The sequence below is a fragment of the Polypterus senegalus genome, chromosome 7, assembly GCF_016835505.1.
Source record: "Polypterus senegalus isolate Bchr_013 chromosome 7, ASM1683550v1, whole genome shotgun sequence".
In the NCBI taxonomy this organism is placed as follows: domain Eukaryota; kingdom Metazoa; phylum Chordata; class Cladistia; order Polypteriformes; family Polypteridae; genus Polypterus; species Polypterus senegalus.
In genome coordinates this window covers 17615153-17636652 of record NC_053160.1, presented here as the reverse complement: position 1 = coordinate 17636652, position 21500 = coordinate 17615153, and the positions used below count along the sequence as shown (strand labels likewise).

Genomic DNA, 21500 nt, shown 5'->3' with positions numbered 1-21500 from the left:
AATAGTACATATATAAATATCAAATATATAAAAATCATTGTGAAAAGGATTAAAAAAAATCAAATAGATCCATTAAAAATCTGAGGTTAAAATGCAAACTAACTCCTCCTAATCTCAGCCCACCTCCTTCTCATTCTCCTTGCTCACCTCTTGCTTGCGTAGCCGGCAGAGAGTCAGCAGCCACGAGCTCCTTTCGGCTGAACTTCCATCTTGGCTCTTTTCTTTTCTCCTTTTCTTTGATTCCCCATTCTTTTTTTTGTGCTGACCCGTATATATACACTCCCGTCTCCGTGGGCCTTAATCACATGCCGCAGGAAGCCAATGAAGCAATTGAGAACGATCGCACCCGCATGTGCAGGTGCGACTCGCTCCAACTACCTCATTAACTCCCCGCGGTCGTGCAATTGTGCCCATGGAGAGGGACACGGCTTTATGGATTTGAAACTGGCCTTTTTATTTTTTTTTTGGAAGCCTCCGTGGACCCGCTACACCACAAAGTGCATATGCAGTATTATACTGTCAGTGTACAGCACATCTTGTCACTGTAAGTAGTTTGCACTGTTCAAACATACATGTTACCTACTGTAGGTTTTGGCTTCAAAAGCTTTGGAACTTTGTGTTATTTGTGCATCTTTATTTTGTAAAGATGTTATTTATTTTTACTCATTTTTTTTATTTTATTATTTGGAAATAGAATTTGCACATTATTTTATATTTTTGTCTGTCTTATTACAACATTTCTAAAAAATAAATCATTTATTATGTTCAAACAGTTACTCAGTACTTGAGTAGTCTTTTCACCAAATACTTTTCTACTCTTACTTGAGTAATTTTTTGGCTACTTTTTACTTCTACTTGAGTTATATTATTTTGAAGTAACGCTACTCTTGCTTGAGTATAATTTTTGGCTACTCTACCCAACTCTGATAAAGTCAAGCACACAGCCAAGCAACCTTCATTGGCTCGTACTGAAAAGATCAGGGACTTTAAAGATGGCACTGTCATAGGAGGTTACCTTTGCCACAAGGCAGTACATGAAATTTCTACTCTACTGGATCTGCCCCAGTCAATTTTAAGTTTTCCAATTGTGAAATGAAAACATCAAGTAGCAACAACAGCTCAGCCACAAAGTGGAAGACCACGCATACTCACAGAGCAGGGCTGCCAAGTGCTGAATTGTACAGAATGTAAAAATCACCCATCCTCAACCCTGCTTATCATCTCTGGGATAAAATGGAATGCCGAATGTAAACCAGGTCTTCTGCTCCAACATCAATACCTCACCTCACAAATTCTCTTTTGACTGAATGGGCTTAAACGGACACACTGACATACTCCGAAATCTTGAGGAAAAACTTCACAGAAGAGTGGAGGCTATTATAGATGTAAAGGCCGGAACTAGCTCCATAATACTACTCATTGTTTGGGTATGGGATATTCAACAATCTCATAAAGGTACAAATGCTTTCCTTATAGTGCATTTTGAGTCTTCAAAAACGTTAACAGTTTCAGAACATATCACTGTTATATAGTTAGCTTACATTTTTAGGCAGATTGTGCCAACATTGCAGACAAGACATTCTTCTGTCACTCTGGAAGCTCTACCTAGATTAGCTGAAAGTAGCTTTAAAACAATACATTATTTGGATGTCACCACCCTAGAAAAGCCAAGTTACCCAAACATTTCTATAAAATTTCAGTAATTACTTACCACACTGATGCTGATCTTTATGATCATAAAATAGGCGATTACGATAGCAATTGACGAGAAGAATTCATAATTAATTGCAGGATTACAGTATTTGAAGGTTCCTCTAGAGCGCCTCTTTCTCTTCAAGATTTGGTTCAAAAACTAACCAGCACATCGTCATCTCATAACAGGCTTAAGTTTCGAGTTTGGTATTTTTCTGTCCAGCACTAGACCGCCCCCAGAAACTGAGAGACCCAGACACACACACAACCATCATTGAGATATTGAGGTGTTTGATATAAAAGGACACTGAAATGTTGAGATATGTTAAAAACCGGAGATCGAAATTTTTGATGAATCTAAAGCTTTCACTCCTCTCACATAGACAATAGGTTATGGTGTTTGCAAGGCAAAAATACACGTGTGTCCCCAACATTGAAAATGTTCTTGACAGGTTTAATGCCACTGTCACTTATAAGGAAGGAAACCAGAAGGCATTTTCTTACAGTGATTATTCATCATTTCATCAACATTTTCTTACTGGCTGTTTAAAAAGTATCACGTGTAAAACAGCCTCAAATTAGGCACCTTCAGTCTAAATCAACATTACAATTATTGTTAATTGACAAACTAGTCCAGCAGCATCAGGTGTAAGGCAGGTATCAGCTCCGGATGGGATGCCAGGAAGTGAAACCAATTACCCTTGGCTTACTGTGATGAACGTCTATAAATGTACCACAGTCATAAGTGAAGCCACTCAGGTCTAAGGCATCAACACACATGATTGTTGACTAATCAAATATTCACAGCACTAAAGTGACTAATGACCTAAAAATAAAACAACAAACAAAAGTTTGGATTTTAGCTTCTAGCAAAGACTGGATTGAATTAGAGGTACACATTCAGGCAAGAGTCCTAAAGGACCCACAGAATCCAACTTACTACCTCATGGTGAGAGACATTATCCTAGTGCTACCAGTAGAACTAAAGGAGGTTTTATGTAAAATGGGCATCAGTATGATTAAATCTTTAGGAACTAAGCGGAAGTATATAAAAGAATACTACGAAAGTACGGAGCAGTGCCTCAGATGCATAGTAATAAGCAAACTCCAAACAGGCAGCATAAAGAAGCAGGATTTAAACAAAACACCACTGCAAAACCATGTCTACCCCTTAAGTCAAACGTTAATACTAAATTGGCTCAGTATCACCAAGGTGCACCCTGCAAAGACTGGTATCTTATCAAGGGTTGATTCAAAACAGCACCAATTTAGCCATACAGACTCTACCTCCTTATGACCCTGTGATGCAAAAGGTTGCAAGTAAGAAAATGGATGGCATTACGGATAATTGGGTATCAGATCCAAGAGCCTGTGGTGGGTACTACAGTAGTTGCCACAATCCCTAAATCTTCAAGAGTAACTCTGTTACTAAAGAGGCATTTTATTTTTTATTTATTCACTTTTACTTTACTGTTTACAATAGCATGTTTATATAGTTATTATGATTCATTGTGTGCTATGAGCAATTCACTGATTAGGCATTCTTTTGGCCCAGGGGTGAGTAACCTGCGGGCCAGCAGCATGGGGTGCAGGTGGCCCACACGCTAATCATAGAAATCTATATTTCAGCCCTCATGAACACTTAACAAGGGCATGCTACAATACAGTTGGCCGGTGTAAACATAGTTGCCCACTGTGTCATCCAAAAAATAACACAAAACACATTTTTACCATACAAATAAAGACAGTGTGTGGTGCTAATACATAGAAGGGGTAAGTGTGCATGTTTTGTTTTTTAAAAGAATATGATTTTATCAGCTATGCACTTCATTGGTGTCGGAATTTTAGGTATAACTAACTTAAAAAGCTTGTGTACGCACAAAAAGAGGCTCAAAATAAAAGAAAATGTGGCAGGGAACGTGTGAATATTTAAGGCAGCTGTGACCCAAGCATATGCAACATTTCAGAAAAATTAGAAAATGAAGACACCCTTGATCAAGTAGGGAAATTAAGCCACTGCAACCGTAGTAATACATATCACTAAGCCGTTATTATGTTGTGCGTTGGCATGAAAAACCTTACTACATCTCAAAGGTTAAGAAACTAACATTCTAACTTTAAAAGGTCAATGACATGTATTTGGACTTAAAAACGTTTTTGGTTTTTCATCAGTTTATTATATAGGCTACAAGTTGTCACTTCTCAGGAAACTGGACAACACGTCAGTAATATTTCAGTCAACCTTCACTCTGTCATACCCGCTGTGCTGAAAGCTATTAACTGATTGGAAAGGCGCTGCATCCAATTTTTCTATGGTGTGGGTGCACATATGTAAAACATTTTTGCCAACATAAAAAAGACAATTTGCAGCAGTGTCCAGGTTCTCCTAACATAACTGGAGCAATTTACTGAAGTCATATGCAATAAGGGTACCTAGTAAGAACGAAGGTGCTTTTGTTAACAGTGAGCAGCAAGATTCCATTAATGAGGAGTGAGATTCTATTAAGTTACTGTATGTGTGACACCAAGATGAGGCTGACAAATGTCATGGCTCAGAGGCCTGGGTCAGCCCATGATTCATTTATTTTGAGGCAAAGTAGCTTTGGCAGACGTGATGGTGTTGTATGTGGTGGCTGGCGTATTGGTAAGGTAACTGGTTGAACACTCAGTTTATCATATTGCTTGTACTATTCATTGTCACCGCAATATTGTCATTACATGTGCCAGGTAACAGCAGCTACCTGCCCAAACAAATCCCTTTCCCAGACGCCCAGAATGCAGAGGAGAGGTGTGCTATAATGTCACACATGATCTTGGGCTCTCAGCTAAGCAGTGCAGCCAGTTGCTTTTGAATGCAGGTTGTAGGGTCTCAGAGCATTAAGTGGGAGGCTGCTATGCCAGCCAATGAAGTTCTGCAGCATCATGAATTCATATGTATGAAGTTGACTAGCATGCTCCACATATGGACGTCTCCAGGTGGCTTTTGAGGTACATTCACATAAACACATTTACAACGGGGTTCTTACTTTTAAAGGTTAAACTGCACAGAAACATAGTTACAATTTTTTTTTTTCTTACCATTTTCCTGTTTTTTGGCATGCACTTATTTTCCCACTCAAACCCACACAGTTTTATAAATGAGGCCTCAGGTCAGTGCACAAAGGTTAAATGGAGAAAGACACAAGGAGACAGATCAATCAAAATGGATTACTCCTGTATTTCAAGCCATGTTTTTGGTGAGACAACATATAAAATAAACTTGCTGGCAACAGAATTGCAATGTTGTCTTTAGCAATTTGTGTGTTTCTCAAATGCCTCATCGCTGACTCAGAACAGGATGACAGTTATATCTCTTCCCAGATAAGTCAACTTCTGTTTTTGGTGCAGTGCTGTTAATTTATCTTTTTGTCCATTCTCAAACTTGACAATATTCTGAGGCAACTTCAACAATTAAAATCCAAAAACACACTTGGTTTTTCGAAATTTCCAAACACAAATGTAGACTGCAGCAGATATGCCATCCTTTGCAGGGAATTTGAACCTCGTTTTGAGGCACTGCAAGATAGATTTTGTAATTTTTCCATCACCTTTTGCCATTAACGTGGACAGTGTTTCAGAGGTCTTGCGGATGGATGCACTCGAGCCCTAGTGAAATACTGTCTTGAAAAATACAGAAATTTTGGTGAATGTGTTTCATTTCTACTGACTCTACATTACTTAGCATTTGTTTTCAAGGCTTTGCAAGAAGACTAAGTGCATGCCATCATTTTACGTTTACACACACAGTTGCAAAAAGGTCTTTTCTCAAATGGGAATTCCTAAAAGAAAATACAGCTGTGTATTAATAGGCAATTTTTTTTTCAATCAATTTATCATTGCAATGTCTAGAATCTATATTGTCATTAACTGAACAGAACCAAGCAGTTTCATTTTTGTGACTAGAGCAATGTCACTTTACTTTAAAATGACTCTTATTGGTGATTGTTTTAAAAGGCTTTTAATAAAATGTGTTACAATTAAACCATTTCTTGGGGTAATTATTTTTAGAGTTACTGTTGGTCATTAAAATATGTTAAGATTGCCTGGGATCTTGGTCACACACAGACTTGAGCTGATATTGACAATTTTGGCTCACCACCAAACAAAAGTTTTCCTGTGCACACACCCCAAAAAAAAAAAATTCATCCGTTATTTTCTGAATCCACTCTTTCCATGGCAATATTGCAAAAAAGTTGAAATTATCTTAGCAGCATACAGTGCAAGGCAGGAATAAAGCTTGGATGGTTTATTAGTTCAAAAAAGGAACCTACTGTTGGTCACAACTTGTCAATTTAGATTTTCTATCCACTATATAATAAAACACTAAGGTCTGTGTGCCCAGTCCCTCAGGGCAATCCGATTGGTCAGTCTGGATTTGGTGACACTATGAAAGAGGAAGTGCGAGTGTGAGACGCACGAGAAGGAGTAAAGATGCACACAGAGAGTCACTTTCAAAGAAGACAAGTATGAAACTGGACAGGAGGCGAGAAAGGTGCCTCGAAAATAATGACAAAGAGTCTGAGAAGCAGGCCTTATGGCAAAATGCTTGACAGAGGAAGCACTGGTTAAGAGACACTGAGAGACACATGAAAACAGAGGAAAGGTGCTGAAGGTACATATAGGGCAAGAGATAGAAAAATTTAAAAGGATTTGCTATTATTGGTCTTTGACAGGTACCATGGCTAGTAATACATAATACCTTCCATACTTTTGGTGTGGATGCATGTATAGTGAGGAAACTAAAAAACATGGGGGAAAAAAAGAGAAAATAAGCCCCTTCTGTCACATAATTAAAAAAAAAAAAAACCCACCACATCTTTAGGCATCTATAAGAAATACATATATAGTATAAACCATCAGTGCCTTGGTTTAATATTAAGACCACCTTCAAAGAATACTCCACCAAAAAAAATTACATTTTGTTCAAATGTTACATCCCTACGTTCTTTGGAGTGACGACCAAGAAAAGTTTTTAATCTCATGGAGAAAAAGTTAATGTTTCAATGGAATTGGAAATTCGCACAATAACAGTAGACAGTATGAAAACATTCACGAAGAAAATCTCACTTTACTTGTGTCGCATAATCCTCATGCAGAGTTATCCACGGCCCAAACACATGTACTTTTACTAAAATATTTTTAAATAAAATGCTTCCTGAAAATGCTCTTGTGAATGAGGAAGAAATGTTTACACGTACGAACAAATGTCAGAATTGAATACCTGCCTGTCACCCTCTTTCACTGGTCAGGAGTACAGCCCAGTAAAATGTTACTCATTGGCTAACACTGCACTGTACATGATATAAATATTGTATAGCATGTACTAAGAAACATATAAAACTAAAAGGTAACAACAGAAGCTCAATGGACAATGCCAATTTGTGTTGCTTTTGTAAATCTTTAACCATTTACTCCGTGTGTGCATCATGCTCCTGACATTCCTCAACTTGCCCTAATATTCCAATGGTGTTCCAAATGTCCATGTTGTTGTAACTCTGAAAATAATATTCGGAAAATGTGATTTACATTTTCTTTTTTTTTTTTTTTATGTGAAAGACCGTTTACTACTTTTATTAGCCAAGTGTGAATCAGTCTCTCTCCTCCAGAACACCCTTGATCGCACTTGCACATTTTTTTCACCTCTAAAAAGTCTACCTTCTGTTATCATAGTTATTGTTTGTTTGTTGCTACCAAAACATTCTAAAATTACTCCCTGTCTCATTCAGATGACAATAATCAAAGGAAAAAATATAATTTACAATCAGTCATGTTTTTCAGTACATATTATAATAAAGATCATAGGCTAATTTGAAAACTATTGGTGCTCCAGTTATTTCAGTTAGCTAAATTAAAGTATATAAAAAAAAAACTCAACTGAAATTGCACTGCATGGAATCAATCCAATGTGTGCTATGCTCTTTGTTCACAGATTGTTAAATATTTCACGAAATATGTAGGTATGACATATCATTTTTGTAATATATTTCTGTATGAAAAATATTCTTTGTGTTTTACTTCATTTACTATTTTATGTGCTTATCTTGCTAAAATGTGTGTTTTGTTTTTCAGTAATAAATACTAAAGTAGTTTCTTGCCAAAAGGCAATTTCATTTTTTTTTAATTCAAAATTACTTATAATAGAAATATATGCATGGCTGTTGTGTTTCAATTTTTTACTTTTTATTTTCAGTTTTAGGTGTCTCTCTGTACCTGGAATACAATATTGATATCGCATGAGAAACAATGATAGCCAATGAACGAGCTTTTACTGGGCTATACTCCTGACTAATGAAAGGGGGTGGCAGGCGGGTCTACAATTCCAACACTCGATTGTGTATGTGCACACACACACACGTGTGTTCCATCCTTGATCATGAGAATGTTTTCCTAAGTGCTTTTTAACATTTCAGTAAAAATACAAAAGTTTGGGACTTTGCAAACAAATGACTCGATAACTTTGCACATATTAATGTGACACTAGCAACGTGGGATTTACATGGAAATGCTGATGTTGTTTGCTGTTGTCCTGTGTTGGCTATCTACCGTTTCAATTGAATCATAAACTTTACCTCCTTTCTGCATGAAAACATGAGATTAAATTTTTTTTCTCAACTGTCAGTACGAAGTACATGAGGCAAGTAACATTTGAAGAAAAAATCGTTTTTCAGCAGCATATTCCTTTAAGAGGTTTAGAAACAGCCAAGATGGTATAATTTTAGTAAAAAGCAAAGGTCGTCAAGTTTTTTTATATTGTTACAGTGCAGAATATTTTATGAAAAAACTTAGTAATATTCTTAATTCAAGTTTGAAGCACTGCACATATCTAAAAATTACATATGTACATTATCCAATTAAAATACAAGCAAAAGCAGCACTCAGTTCGTGGAAAAGAGATAAACCTTATAATTTCTTGGAAACTAGAGAACTTGACAAGGTATCAATATTTACATGCGGATGGCAGTGTCATGAACACAAAAACTAGTCATTTTATTTATTTGGTGAAATAAAGGGGGAATCAAGAGAACAACTTTAGTGCAAATCTTAAAAAACTAAAGTACCGTATCTGTGGTCATTGAGCTTGTGCAAGTTAAAGAATTTGTTTTCAGGATCTTCAGGGTCCAGGGGCTCAGCCAGATATGCATACGGGTTGCTCATGGTAGCAGGTGTGCCTCCCTTCTTACCTTAAAATAAAAAGAAAAGAACAAATTAGCCAAAGAAACAAATAAATAAGTTGCAAAAAATTCATTCTAAAATTCACACTTCTATAGGCAAGCAAACAGTCAAAGAATCCAGAATTAAAATGCGAGGCCTGGGTGCTGCAAGATTGCTATTCTTCTCTTTTTACATTGTATATTTATTTCAAAAATTTCATCTCAATGAGCAAATTACATGTCAGTAAGGAATATTATAATACTTTATATTCCATATCAGATCTATAAGGAGAACAGAAGAAAAGTGAAATGCTTAATTTGAAATGATCAGTGCGAGACGTAGATGTGCCTGAACTATTAGCAGTGGTTCATCATGTTCAGTTAATTTAGAACCAAATTATTAATAAATGCTGACTAGACTCTAAACAACTTTTACACTTTTCCTTAAAAAAGTACTTTTCTTCTAATTCTAAATGAAAAAATCCTATTCCTACAGTGTTTTGAAAGACGAGTTGTATGCAGGATGATAGAGTGTCCCAGCAGTGTACTTCAAGTTATAACAGAATGTTCATTAGGCAGTAAGATTACATTACAAGTTATTCCAAACTAGTTGTACTGTATTTCTGACAAGAAAATTCTGGTGGGACCATACCAGAGTTTTTCCTTTATGTGTGCTGATTTCTCTCAACTTTAAGTTACTTATTTAATAATATCTGTCCATTTTGTATTTATAAATAGTGAGACATGCAAGTTCATGAGCCATTTGAGTCAATAAATAAATAAAATAATGGGATGCTGGCGCCTGATATGGTTTGATTGGCATCAGATTAGCAGCTATACCACCAGCACTGCAGAGCTGGTAATCCACCTAAGGCTCAGCAGGTTTGGGCCCAGCCATTACTTGGGTTATTATTTTTTTTTTTTATTACTTATTGACATACCTTAACTTTTCATTTTTTTAATGTCATTTTATTTCAACTTTATTTATTATTCTTTCAACATTAATGTTGCCATTTTTTATTTCTGTTTATATTTGCTTACTTTATATACCTTGTCCCATTTATTCTTCCTATTTGTACAGTGTATTGGGACCATGCTGAATGTTTTTTCTGTACTTTATAAATCAAGCTGATTGATTGGATGAGAGAACCACCAGGGTTGCTGCTGAAGAGGTGCTGATGAGGCCAGCAGGTGGCACTTACTCTGTGGTCTGAATCACTGGTCAACAAGCATTTTGCTACTAGGATTCTTTCATCTGTACTTTAACAAATTTCACTTGCTGACTCCAAATCTAAAAACCATTTTCGTCCAGCACGTCCCATTTTTTAGTTATGATGTTCCAAGTCTTGGACAACTAGGGTGACTGGACAGTAAAGGCGATGCATTTCAGCATTTAAGAAATAAGTTTGGTCTCCAGAAAAGTGAAGCCAAAATTAAGGAAGGCATTTTTGTTGGCCCTGAAATCCGTGAACTGCTGCTTGACAATGAATTCAAAAGGAAACTGAAGCCAAATGAATCAGCACCCTTATTCGTGTAGGTTGTCCAGAAATGTCTTGACAGTCACAGAGCACAGAATTATGCTGAGCTTGTGGAGAATATGCTGGAAGTATATTAGCTTATGGGAGCCAGAATGTCACTGAAGACACATTTTTTACATTCTCATCTCGATTTTTTTCCACCAAATCTAAGGGATGTCAGAGATGAGCAGGGGGAAAGATTTCATCAAGATATAAAGGTGATGGAAAACCGATATCAGGGAAAATTTACTCCGAGCATGATGGGTAACTACTGTTGGTTCCTGCAAAGAGAGATGGTTGTGCAGTAAAAGCACAAAAGCAATTGCCTCCGTCAATAAGGAGCACGCTGACCTCACTTTTATATTGAGGTAAATTGACAAACATGTTTTAAAGTGTCTCTGGTGTCGTCTTCAGAGTACTATTCGTTTTAAGAATAAACACATTCAAACATTGTTGGTCTGCGGTGGGCTGGCGCCCTGCCCGGGGTTTGTTTCCTGCTTTCCGCCCTATGTTGGCTGGGATTGGCTCCAGCAGACCCCCTGTGACCCTGTAGTTAGGATATAGTGGGTTGGGTAATGGATGGATGGATGAAACAATTTTAGTGGGACAGAGTTCAAATTCTATATTATGTTGAAATATTATATTGATATTCAAAAGTGTCAAAACAGCAATGATGTGTATCTCAGAAATCTGATGTGCTAGCTTAATTCATATTTCATATATGAAATCAGTGTAAAAAAACTTAATAGAGAGCTGGGTCTGAAGTACCCAGTAGCAAACAAAAAATACTTTTTTGTAGAACAGTGATATGGTTCCCTAAAAACTAAGTGCAGTGACACTGTGCTGTAAAAATGGGGTCTTCCCTCAGATGAGACATAAAACCAAGGTCCTGACTCTCTGTGATCATAGAAGATCCCTGGGCATCCTCTCATAAAGAGTAGGATGTACCCCATTACCCTGGCAAAATTGCCCACCACGGTCTAGTCATTCTGGTCCCCTAATCATCCCCCATCTCTGATTAGCTAACAACGGCTAATGTGTGGTGAGAGTACTGGTGCAAAATGGCTGCCATTGCATCATCCAGGTGGATACTGCAGCTCCTCACTCACTGTGTAAAGCACTTGAAGTAGTAAGTAATGCATTATATAAAAGCATTATTATGACTATTATTACCACTCTTTGGCATCATAGGCATCTAAAAAAAAAAAATTACAAAGTAGAGATTTTTCAATTTTAACCGAGATCTTTGCAAACATGGGAATATGAACAGGCTACAAACTGCATAAATTGAAACAGTAACATCTCAAGTTTGGAAACCAAGAAGCTTGGAGGTGAAAAAGTAAAAGCTGCAACAACATTGAAAGAACAAACAGATCACACACACACTTCATGACTCAAAACAGGAGATTCTTCGGTTATCCAGTAGCACCACTAACCACCATCTGGCCAGGTGGAGACTGGCAAATGGTTAAAAAACACCCTTTACTAGTTGCAGGACTTTTCAAAATTAGTGAAGTGTGTGTTTTACTGAAAGCTTACATATTCTGATAATCTAAATAAAAAGGTCCCGTTTCCATCACTACATTACAGGCTTCACTCAGAGGAACACTTGTGCTCAGACAATTCAAAATCAAAGTAATTTAGCATGCATAATCTTGGTGAATGTGGGAGGATATCAGGAGCACATCCAAGAAAATTCACACAAACACAGGGAAAACATTCCTACTTCATAGGGACAATAACTAGACACAGGATACAAACCAGGACATTGAATACTGAAGGCAGCATTGCTGCCCACTCGGCCATCACAGCACCTCTGCAAATCACTATGAGAGTGAGAGTGTTAAACACAAATTTTGGTTGCATATATACAAGGTATTTTCTCTCCTAAACATGGGAATGAGACAGTCGAAAGGCGACTAGTAAGTGCAGGTTTTTGTCAATTTTAAATATGTTACTGATCTCGGAGGTGCACAATGGCTGCAGATTTTTGTTCCAGCCATTTTCTTAAGTAACAACCATTTACATCTGCCAATGGAACATCCTTTTTTTGTCTTAATTGTAATTAATTTTCCTTTTCTTAACCAGCAGCCAAGCAATAATGTGATGCAAGCAGATGCACAGATGCGGACGCAGAAGGAATTTAGAATCACTAAATAGTGACGATTTGGACAAAATTGAATTTGTATCGGAATTCAGTGTTTTGCTTTGCAAACAAAACACTGTCCCTTACTCTGCTTTTTTTGTGAAATTTCAGAAAATACAAACGTAAGCGTTATTTCATTCCATATACTTTTATAGTCCACATTGCTCTTTGCTGGTTTTCTTTTTCAAATCTGTCTCACAGATATGTGCACATTTTGTGCCACATGCAATGCAGCCCATTGACTCAATTCATTCATGTATTACCTAAATGGATTAACATGCTTAGCATAATTACTTGAAGAGCCAAAGGACCTATTCACTTCAAACATGCACAGAGTGACGTTATGTGGGTAGACCATGGGCAGTGGGTGCGCCTTGGGGAAATGCAATTAAATACTACACTGGCATAATGTAGGACTACTACAAAGGGAAGCAGCAAACATATACACTGTGGGCCCCTGTGGGAAAACCAAGGGAAGTGTGGGCTTGGTGAAGCCCAAATAAATAAATAAAGCTCTAGTCCAATGTCGGGGCTTCTACAAGAGCATGCAGAAAATATGCACCAATAGGGGGTTTGGGAAAACCCAATACCATACTGTAAAAAAGTGAGGGCTGCTACAGTAGAAGGTGCTGATGCAAACATGGATTTAATGGCTAAAAAATGGGTTAATTACTAGCAGTACAAGTTTAGGAGGCGCCACACTGGCTTGGCGATGGTTTGGTAATGCAGGACAATGTCGTCACTACCCATTAGTTTCCCACTTTTTAATGTTTTTGCAGAGTAACGCAGTGAATTAGTATATTCAGTGGGTTTTACATTTTGATTGTAGAAATATCTTTATATACAGGTATAATACACTACCGTGGCTGTTCGTTTGTCTGTCCAGGATTTTAAAATCACCTGTACCTCACAAACCATTTGAACTATTGACCTGAAATTTGGTACACATACTGTATACTACGTGACGTCTACTATCCGCTTTCAGGGTGATGATTGACCTCCAAGGTTATTCCTCTTTTTATTTTTATTTTAATGTAGAAAAAACTCTCGGCAGTGGCCAGCAGGGCAGCCATGCAGTGCAAGTGTACAGGCGCCGTTCTCATCCCTACCACCTTCGCCGTCACGTTGTCTACCTTTTCATATCTTAAATCATTCTTGAGGCAGATTAATGACTTAAGTGCCAGCTTAAGTGAAAAATTAAGGAAAACGTACCAAATAATTGCAACACAAACACTGACTTAATCAGTTTTAACACGAAAAGATGCAGACAAAAGAGAAGAAGCGGGCCACTAGGGTGGAAAGGACAAGAGCTGCTCACGAAGCAGCAAGCGCATCAACCTCTGAGCAAACGAATGCTAAATGTACAGAGAAAGAGGATGAAAACTAGGAATGCTCAAGTCAAGTGTATTCACTGCACGTTATCGTGCAGTGGGCCATTACTGGTTAACAATAATTTGAATGACTTCAACAAGTATTTTGTATATGTTGGCTAAAATTGCACAATTTGTTTATATTACATGTAATGTTTTCATATTCAAGGTTATAACACAACCACAAAGAAAAAGTGGACTAGCACCAATAAAAGCAAAGGCATTTTGTGTTTTGTGAGAATAAACAGTTAAAAGACACATCAGTGTTGCGTTATTTTTTTTTTATTCCTTTTCCTATTAATAAATTGTAAATCTTCATAATTACACAATTTAATTGACAGAAAATAATTAAACACTTAAAAGAAAAAAAAAGTTTTAAGGAAAAGGGTGGTGCAGTGGTAGCACTGTTGCCACACAGTAAAGAAGCCAGCATTCATCTCTCATGTCCTTCCTGTACGGAGTTTGCATGATTTCCTTGTGTCCATGTTGGTTTCCTCTGGGTGCTCCAGTTTCCCATCTCCAACAGTCACAAATTATGCAGGTTAAATAGACTGATGGTGCTACACTAGACCTATGCTGTGCTTGTCTGAGTGTGTTCACGCTGTGATGGGCTGGTGACCTGTCCAAGGTTTGTTCCTGCATGCGACTTTTGCTTGCTGGGATAGACCCCAGGTGCCCAGAAGCCCGACACTGGATAAGTGGGAATAGACAAATAGATGGATAGACTGCTAAGGTATGGTCTTGTTTGTCCATACTGAACTGGTGTTTTAGGGCCAGTGTTGCCACGATCTGCAAATAATCTAAATTGGACCAGTTGGCCGCCCACATTGGGTAAATATGTTTGGCCACACTGGGTATATACTGGCCCAATTAACAGTTTGTTTGCTAATAAACATTTAAAGTGACTGGGCTAGCTATTGGTTTCTGTTAGAATGGCACAGTAACCACTTTCTTTAAGGCTAAACAGCACTGGTTGGGGGGGAGATGTCAAAAAATAGGGCCTGCCAAAGCCCATTACAGCATGCCTTGTGTGATTTTAGGCTATACAAGAAATAAGTTGTTTTTGTTGTAAATAAATATAATAAAGTTAGCAAGCTATAGAAAACCATTTTTTTTAGCAAGTGACACTAGAATCTCAAGCTTACTATATCAGTCCATCTAACTATTTTAAAAGTTAGACTGGATTTTTACTTATTTCCAAAAAGTCTCCAAAAAAAAAAAAAAAAAAAAAAGCATTTGCTATTTCACGTTAAAAAAATATGCTACAGGAAGAGGACCTGCTTCTCAACAAAATGTCAGCAATTTCTGACCTTTGACACAGAAAGATTATGGTCTGCCTACTGTGGAAAGGGGAAAAAAAAAGGTGATGTGTCTACTGATAATTGTGCCTCAAGGATTGTTTTATGGTTTGGCTGGTTCTTCGAGAAGAGACAGGGACCCTGTTTGTCACAAAGGGTTCTTTGTTTTCCCCAAATGCACCTTAAACCTCCTTTATTAGAATTTCTGAAAGGGTGGGAATGGTGCACTGTTCCGGCCCCACTGAAACCTTTTGTCATGATATTCAATGACAGTACTAAGACAACAGATTCTTCAAGGTTCAAACCAAGTTTGCTTTACACTTATTGATTATACCTCACCTGAAGAAGGGGCCAGAGTTGCCTCGAAAGCTTACATATTGTAATCTTTTTAGTTAGCCAATAAAAGGGGTCATTTTGCTATAATTCCGACTACACTTATCAAAGCAAAAGTTTTGTGCAAGGTTTGCAAGTAACAAAAAGCAAAGCCAACAAAAGAAATCGGAGAGGGTGTTCATAAAAAAGCCTGGAGTAGTGTCCTTTTCAAATGCACAACACTGACAGGTTGCCAAAAGAATGAAAAATAAATAAAATTTAACTTCAACAGAAATGGGTACCAGAGAGTGTGTCATGGATCTTCTATAAAGTAAATTTGCCACTAAAAGGATGGCTCTCTCATAGAATTCACGCAGCAGCTTAAATGATTTTAGTCCTATCTGCTCAAAAACACAACCAACTAAATACATATTCTTAAAACAGTATCCACTTATCTCAGCCTTGCTTGCTGAAAAATAACCTGCATTAGTGTCTAACTGGACATGCTCATGTAGACTACTCAGAACTTGTTGGAATCCAAAGATGGAATAGTATTCGTAACAAATTTTGTATGTTATGTTATCGACCTATCTATGCAGAGAAGGCATGAGCCAATAGCCATTTTGGCAAAAGAGAAGAGGCAGCTTTGCTATAGTGATGATTTGCGTATGTCACAATCACTTATCTCTGTAAAATAAAAAAAACACAATTATGATGTCCCGTGAGACAAGGCAGTGAGACAACATTTAAAACAAGTTCACGAACATCTAACCTAGCAGTTGTTGGAATGCTTTAGGCAGACACACTTCATATGCTCCCAGCTGTTAAAACAATGACAAGCAACAAGCAGAATACGCAGCTCACAAGCAGCAGCAAGCCAGATGATCTGACTGCTTCTCCTTAGCGTGCGTTCTCCATAGCCTCCCCCCCCCCACCCCATGCAAGCAGCGTTCCGGGACCGGAAATAAAGGACAAGTTTTGTTTTAATTAAAAGTGAAAATAATGCATATGTAACAATTCCCATGACAATAACAATCTCTTTAAATTGTATATCTGGTAAATCAAACCCGAGGGTGGGCACCCCATTGAGCCTCTGACTCCTGCTGACAGCCTTGCATCCTTGTGGTCGATGGCACCATCCGCAGAACATCTCTCTCAGCCTCTCACTCCCCCAAAAGCCATGCTGCCTCTCTACGGCGAGTCACTACAACTGAGCAACGCTTCGGCCACTCCAGCTCCCAGGTCATTCAGCTGGAGTAGCCATCAGCCCCCGAGTGCCGTTCACACGCTCTGCTTGGGACTTCCTCCCAGCTGTCTGCCTTCTCTCTATCTCATCCGTTCTCGCTGGCTCTCTCCCTCCTTCAACCTCAGTCTTCTGATCAGTCTTCTCTCTTCCCTTTTGAATCCCCCTTTCTCGTGCCTGCTCATTCTTACAAGGCTCCATGGGCACAGCGTCCTAATCATGCACTGCAGGAAACTGATGAAGCAATTGAGAAAGAACGCACCTTCACATGAAGGTGCATCTCACCCCAATTACTCCACCAACTCTCCACAGCTGCATAAGTGCAAACCTTCATAAAATGAGAAGGACAATTATTTATTTAATATAGCCACGTGTTCTGAGCCACTGAGCAGCTATACCACATATATTCATGGCTAGTTTCAGTATAATTGTTACTTTACGAGGCATTTCCCATGTGCTAGGACAAGGGGAATGTGATCCTCCTAGAAGTATGGTTGTGGATCATTCACTGTTAAATAAACATGCTTCATATCAGCCTTTAGATTAGATTAGATAAACTAGAAATTCAGATGCATACAGCAGCAGAAACAAGGACGCAGACTCACAGAACAGATAATACTGCCAGTAAAATCAATCGATAAGTAAGAAAATACATAAAAATAAACAAGTACATCAGGTCGAAGTATTGAATTGCCCGATAGCAGTGTGCAGAAATGAGACCCAGAGGAGAGGTGCTTCTTAGGACACTGTGGTACAATAAGCCCGGGGCTAAAAGTGCTCCAAGAGAGCGCCAGCTGGAAGGGGCGGAGGGGATTTTTCAAGATGACATCCAATTTTTACACAACAGCTTCTAGTGTGTCCAAGATTTGACCTGACATGGAGCAGGATTTCTCTTGTTCAGTATGTGTGACTTGTGTCTTTCCACCTTGGTGTTCATTACAATATTAATCATGAAGTTGTGAAGTGGCTAGAATTAAGTGTAGCTCAGTGCAATACCTAACCTAATTAATCAATTTCTATCCTGCTCTTTACATGTTTTAATAAATCTCCATATACTGTATATGTGTACCACTTTTATATTTAGTAAAACCTACACTTGTACTTTAACTGAGAAATAAATGGTCACAGCAATCTGCACCTGAACTCAGTGAAGAGCGCTATACAAAAAATAAGTTGTACTACATTGAACCTTATTAGGCGTTCCTGTTCTTCTTTGATTATTACTAAGCCTAGCATTGGTATCAGAAAACTACAACACTGTAGTGTCAATTTGAGCAAGCAGTGCCATAAAATCATGGCCTCATTCATTTTCAGACGTGGCCTCCTACTCCTCAATGGGTGCTTCATAATTACTTCTTATGTTCTACTCTGAGGCAAGACAAATTCTTATCCTAGTCTGACTATTGAAATTCCTAGGAGTAATTCTTAGACACCTGATAAATATGGCCACCATTTTTACATTAAAGTGCTTTCTGTCGATCAGTGGCAAAAAAGTCAAAATTCAATGTCATACAACAATAAAATGTGAAAACCTCCAAAGGATATGAACGCTTTTTATAGGCACTATATATTAATACACAACATATAAGGGATAAATTAGGCAGACTAAGGAGTTCAACAGTTAAATCCAAATAATTTTAAATCCCAGTTCAAGTGCACATGCAAAGCCTACTCATTTAACCCTTTCTGTTCTTGTTTGTTCAAAACACTAATCCAAATTGAACAGGTTTTAAAAAAAAAACACACTTAATCATGCAAACTCAATTTTACTTGAAATTGTGCCTGCACTTGCTCAACAACAAAGCTGGCCTGCTCCTCGCAGTACCTCCTTCAGAATTTACTCTGCCAAAAACTGACTATAATGCTTATTGGCCCTCTACTCATTCACAAAAAAAGCACAAATTCACTTGTCTCAAGTTAAGAAAATACAAATCAATACATACAAATCAAGACAGAACAGAACAATTTCGGACCCTACATCATAAATTACACAGACTTCCTGTTGACTTCCATTTTTTTGTAAAAAAAAAAAAAAATCCCACACAATTTAGCTAATTTGTGAAAGGGTTTCTCCTTTTTTACTCAAATTTGGCACTTAAAATTTATTTAGGCAATGTGTAGCATTCCATGACAAACACTGAAAGAGAGGGTGTTTTAGAAAAAAGATAAGCTTAATATCTATGTGTAATAAATGTGGCTGCCTATCAAAGATATGCGTCTATTAATGTGAAACGCACACCTAAATTGGCAAATTCAGAGAGGATTGGGTCACTCCAGTGCATATGGTGGTCACAGAATAGCACAGACAGCAGTATGTCAGCAGCATTGTGGTTTAAGTCCCACGTGTGTCTTTTTGCAAGCTGTGTGGCATAGCATTTAAGGCTCTGGACTTCAAACTCTGAGGGTATGGGCTCAAAGCCAACTACTGACATGGTGTGACCAGCAGTAAATCAGTTCACCTGCCTTTGCCCCAACTGGAAATAGAAAAGAAATGTAACCAACTGTATATCACGTGTTGTAAGTTGCCTTGGATAAAGGCATCAGACAAATAAATAATAATCATCACATATAACCACCTTCTTGTTCAAACTTTAAACAGAAATAAAGCCAAACAAGCATCTCTTTGCACAGCAGTGATCAGGAGAATCCACTGTGTAACAACACTCACAAACAGTGCTGTAAGTAATTCAGATTTGATCCTAAATATGTTAAACCAAGAAGGGCATCCAGCTTATGACGGATCCTCGAATTTCATGCACAGTAAATACAGTATACCTTATCAGAATACATTCATCTATTCATTTATTTTAAAACCATATTAACAAGCCATGGAATAAATAAAATGTACCTGTTACTTGTGTCGTATAATCCACATATCCATTATCCAGTCATATGCTCAAAACATGCGAAACATCCATATTATTTGCTAAAATATTGTAAAATGGATAATTCTGGGGAAAAAAAAAAATCACAAGCAGGAAAATGCATTCCCATAATAATAAAATTAATGAATTGAAGATCGCATATTTTGAGAAAAACAAGTGAATAATGGACATGTGAATTATAACACAAGTAATTTGCATCTTTATTTCTCTCAAAGGGAGTTTCCCACATCTTTTGCCGTTGTCACCATGGAGTTCTATTATTTCATAATATTTTTTTTCTCATTCTGCATGAGAGCACAAGATTCAATTTTTTTCTCTGCCAGCACTACAGACTACATGGGGTAATGTAAAAAAAATATATATATATATATATATATATATATATATAGATAATGTATTTTGCTTTAAGTAATGTCAACAGTGAGGATATCCGTGTTTCACTTTTAGAGACACAATACACTGTTGGGGCTCATTTTTGTTCAGGTCATGTCATCCTCATTAAAGGTTGTTGTAAAAGACCAAGACACACTTACCACAGTGTCTACACTTCTTACTGAGGAACAGAACTTCTTTGGGAAATCTGTTTTGCTTTTTAGGTTTTTCTCCTTGCCTGTTAAAACCTCATTAATCCTGCTTCTCCCTTGTGGTTTTGTTCACAGTGTTAAATTTATAGTTTAACTGCTAGCCACTCACAAATAAACTCTGTACAACAGCTACTTGTACAGTCATACAGTACAGTACATGTCTGTCACGACTGACTCACAAGCAGCCAGAATTTTTACAATGTTAGGAGAAAAATAACTAACGTCTCCAGGGTGCTTCATTCAGTGTTTTAAAGCGGCAGTCTATAAAACTTTAAAAGCATTATGGGAACAGCTCAAGTTTCAATTTCATCCAAAATGAATGATGCAATGTAAAATATTACAGCACTTGTATAAGTTTACAGGGTCATTATTGCACATATAACACATCAGTTGCCACCCTCTCATCTCTAAACTTCTGCCTTTCTTACCTGTAAAGCAGTTTCTAGCAAGGCCCACCATTAGACAAGCAATCTGTTTAAATGGTGTTCCCATCATATTAAGTGGAACTGATGTTAGAGCATTATTATATACTTGCACACTTTTGTTACAAAGAACTAACAAATATTTCCATGTTTCAAAAACATGAGAATGTTAGTTGGGAGTTCTTGCCAGGATTCAGTAATTCTAATCCAATAAACTGCTTATAGATATATTATGGATTTGTGCAAAATTAGCCAATAAACACGACTGGCTGCAACTGCAGTAACTGGAGATGCGTCCCTGTCACTCCTATTCAAATGTCATGCAATTGTCACATTTAAGTTTCTGTAAAAACGGACACAGCTTTGACTACTACTGCCTAAAATATAGTGCTTGCTAATATGTTTTAAGCAATGAATGAAGCCGTTTTAACAGCCTCACTAACTGGATGGTTGTTGTGATTTTACACTATGGCCAACAAAAATCGGTAGCACTTTAATTTGGGTACTGCAAAAATGCATCTAATACTCATTGACTTTTTTTTTAGCAAGACCTTAACAAAGGCTTCTTTTGGTGATAAGACACTTACAGAGCATGAGTAAAATGGTTACTCATCTGTGCAACGTGGTCTACTAAAATAACTTCACTTTGCAATGGTCTGAAGAGGCTTAAGTGAAACAAACAGTATGTCTCTTGACATTGCATACTTCTTTATAAGACCTGTGAAACCTTAATATTCATAAGTTATTTTACCAGCATGTCAAATACAATACTACACAGAGATGAATACCCACTTTACGGATGTTTTATAACCATAATGAGGACCAGAAGAGTCCTTCGAGA

At 37.5% G+C, this 21500-nt stretch overlaps 1 protein-coding gene across 1 annotated transcript in view; it reads right to left on the bottom strand.

Annotated features, from left to right (window-relative positions):
• aco1 (aconitase 1, soluble) overlaps nucleotides 1–21500 on the bottom strand; it is a 107758-nt gene that overhangs the window by 65119 nt on the left and 21139 nt on the right. Inside the window, exon 2 of the mRNA XM_039758087.1 lies at nucleotides 8790–8912. Coding sequence (XP_039614021.1) covers nucleotides 8790–8886 — 97 coding nt within the window. The 5' untranslated portion in view covers nucleotides 8887–8912. The remainder of the gene's footprint in view (nucleotides 1–8789; nucleotides 8913–21500) is intronic.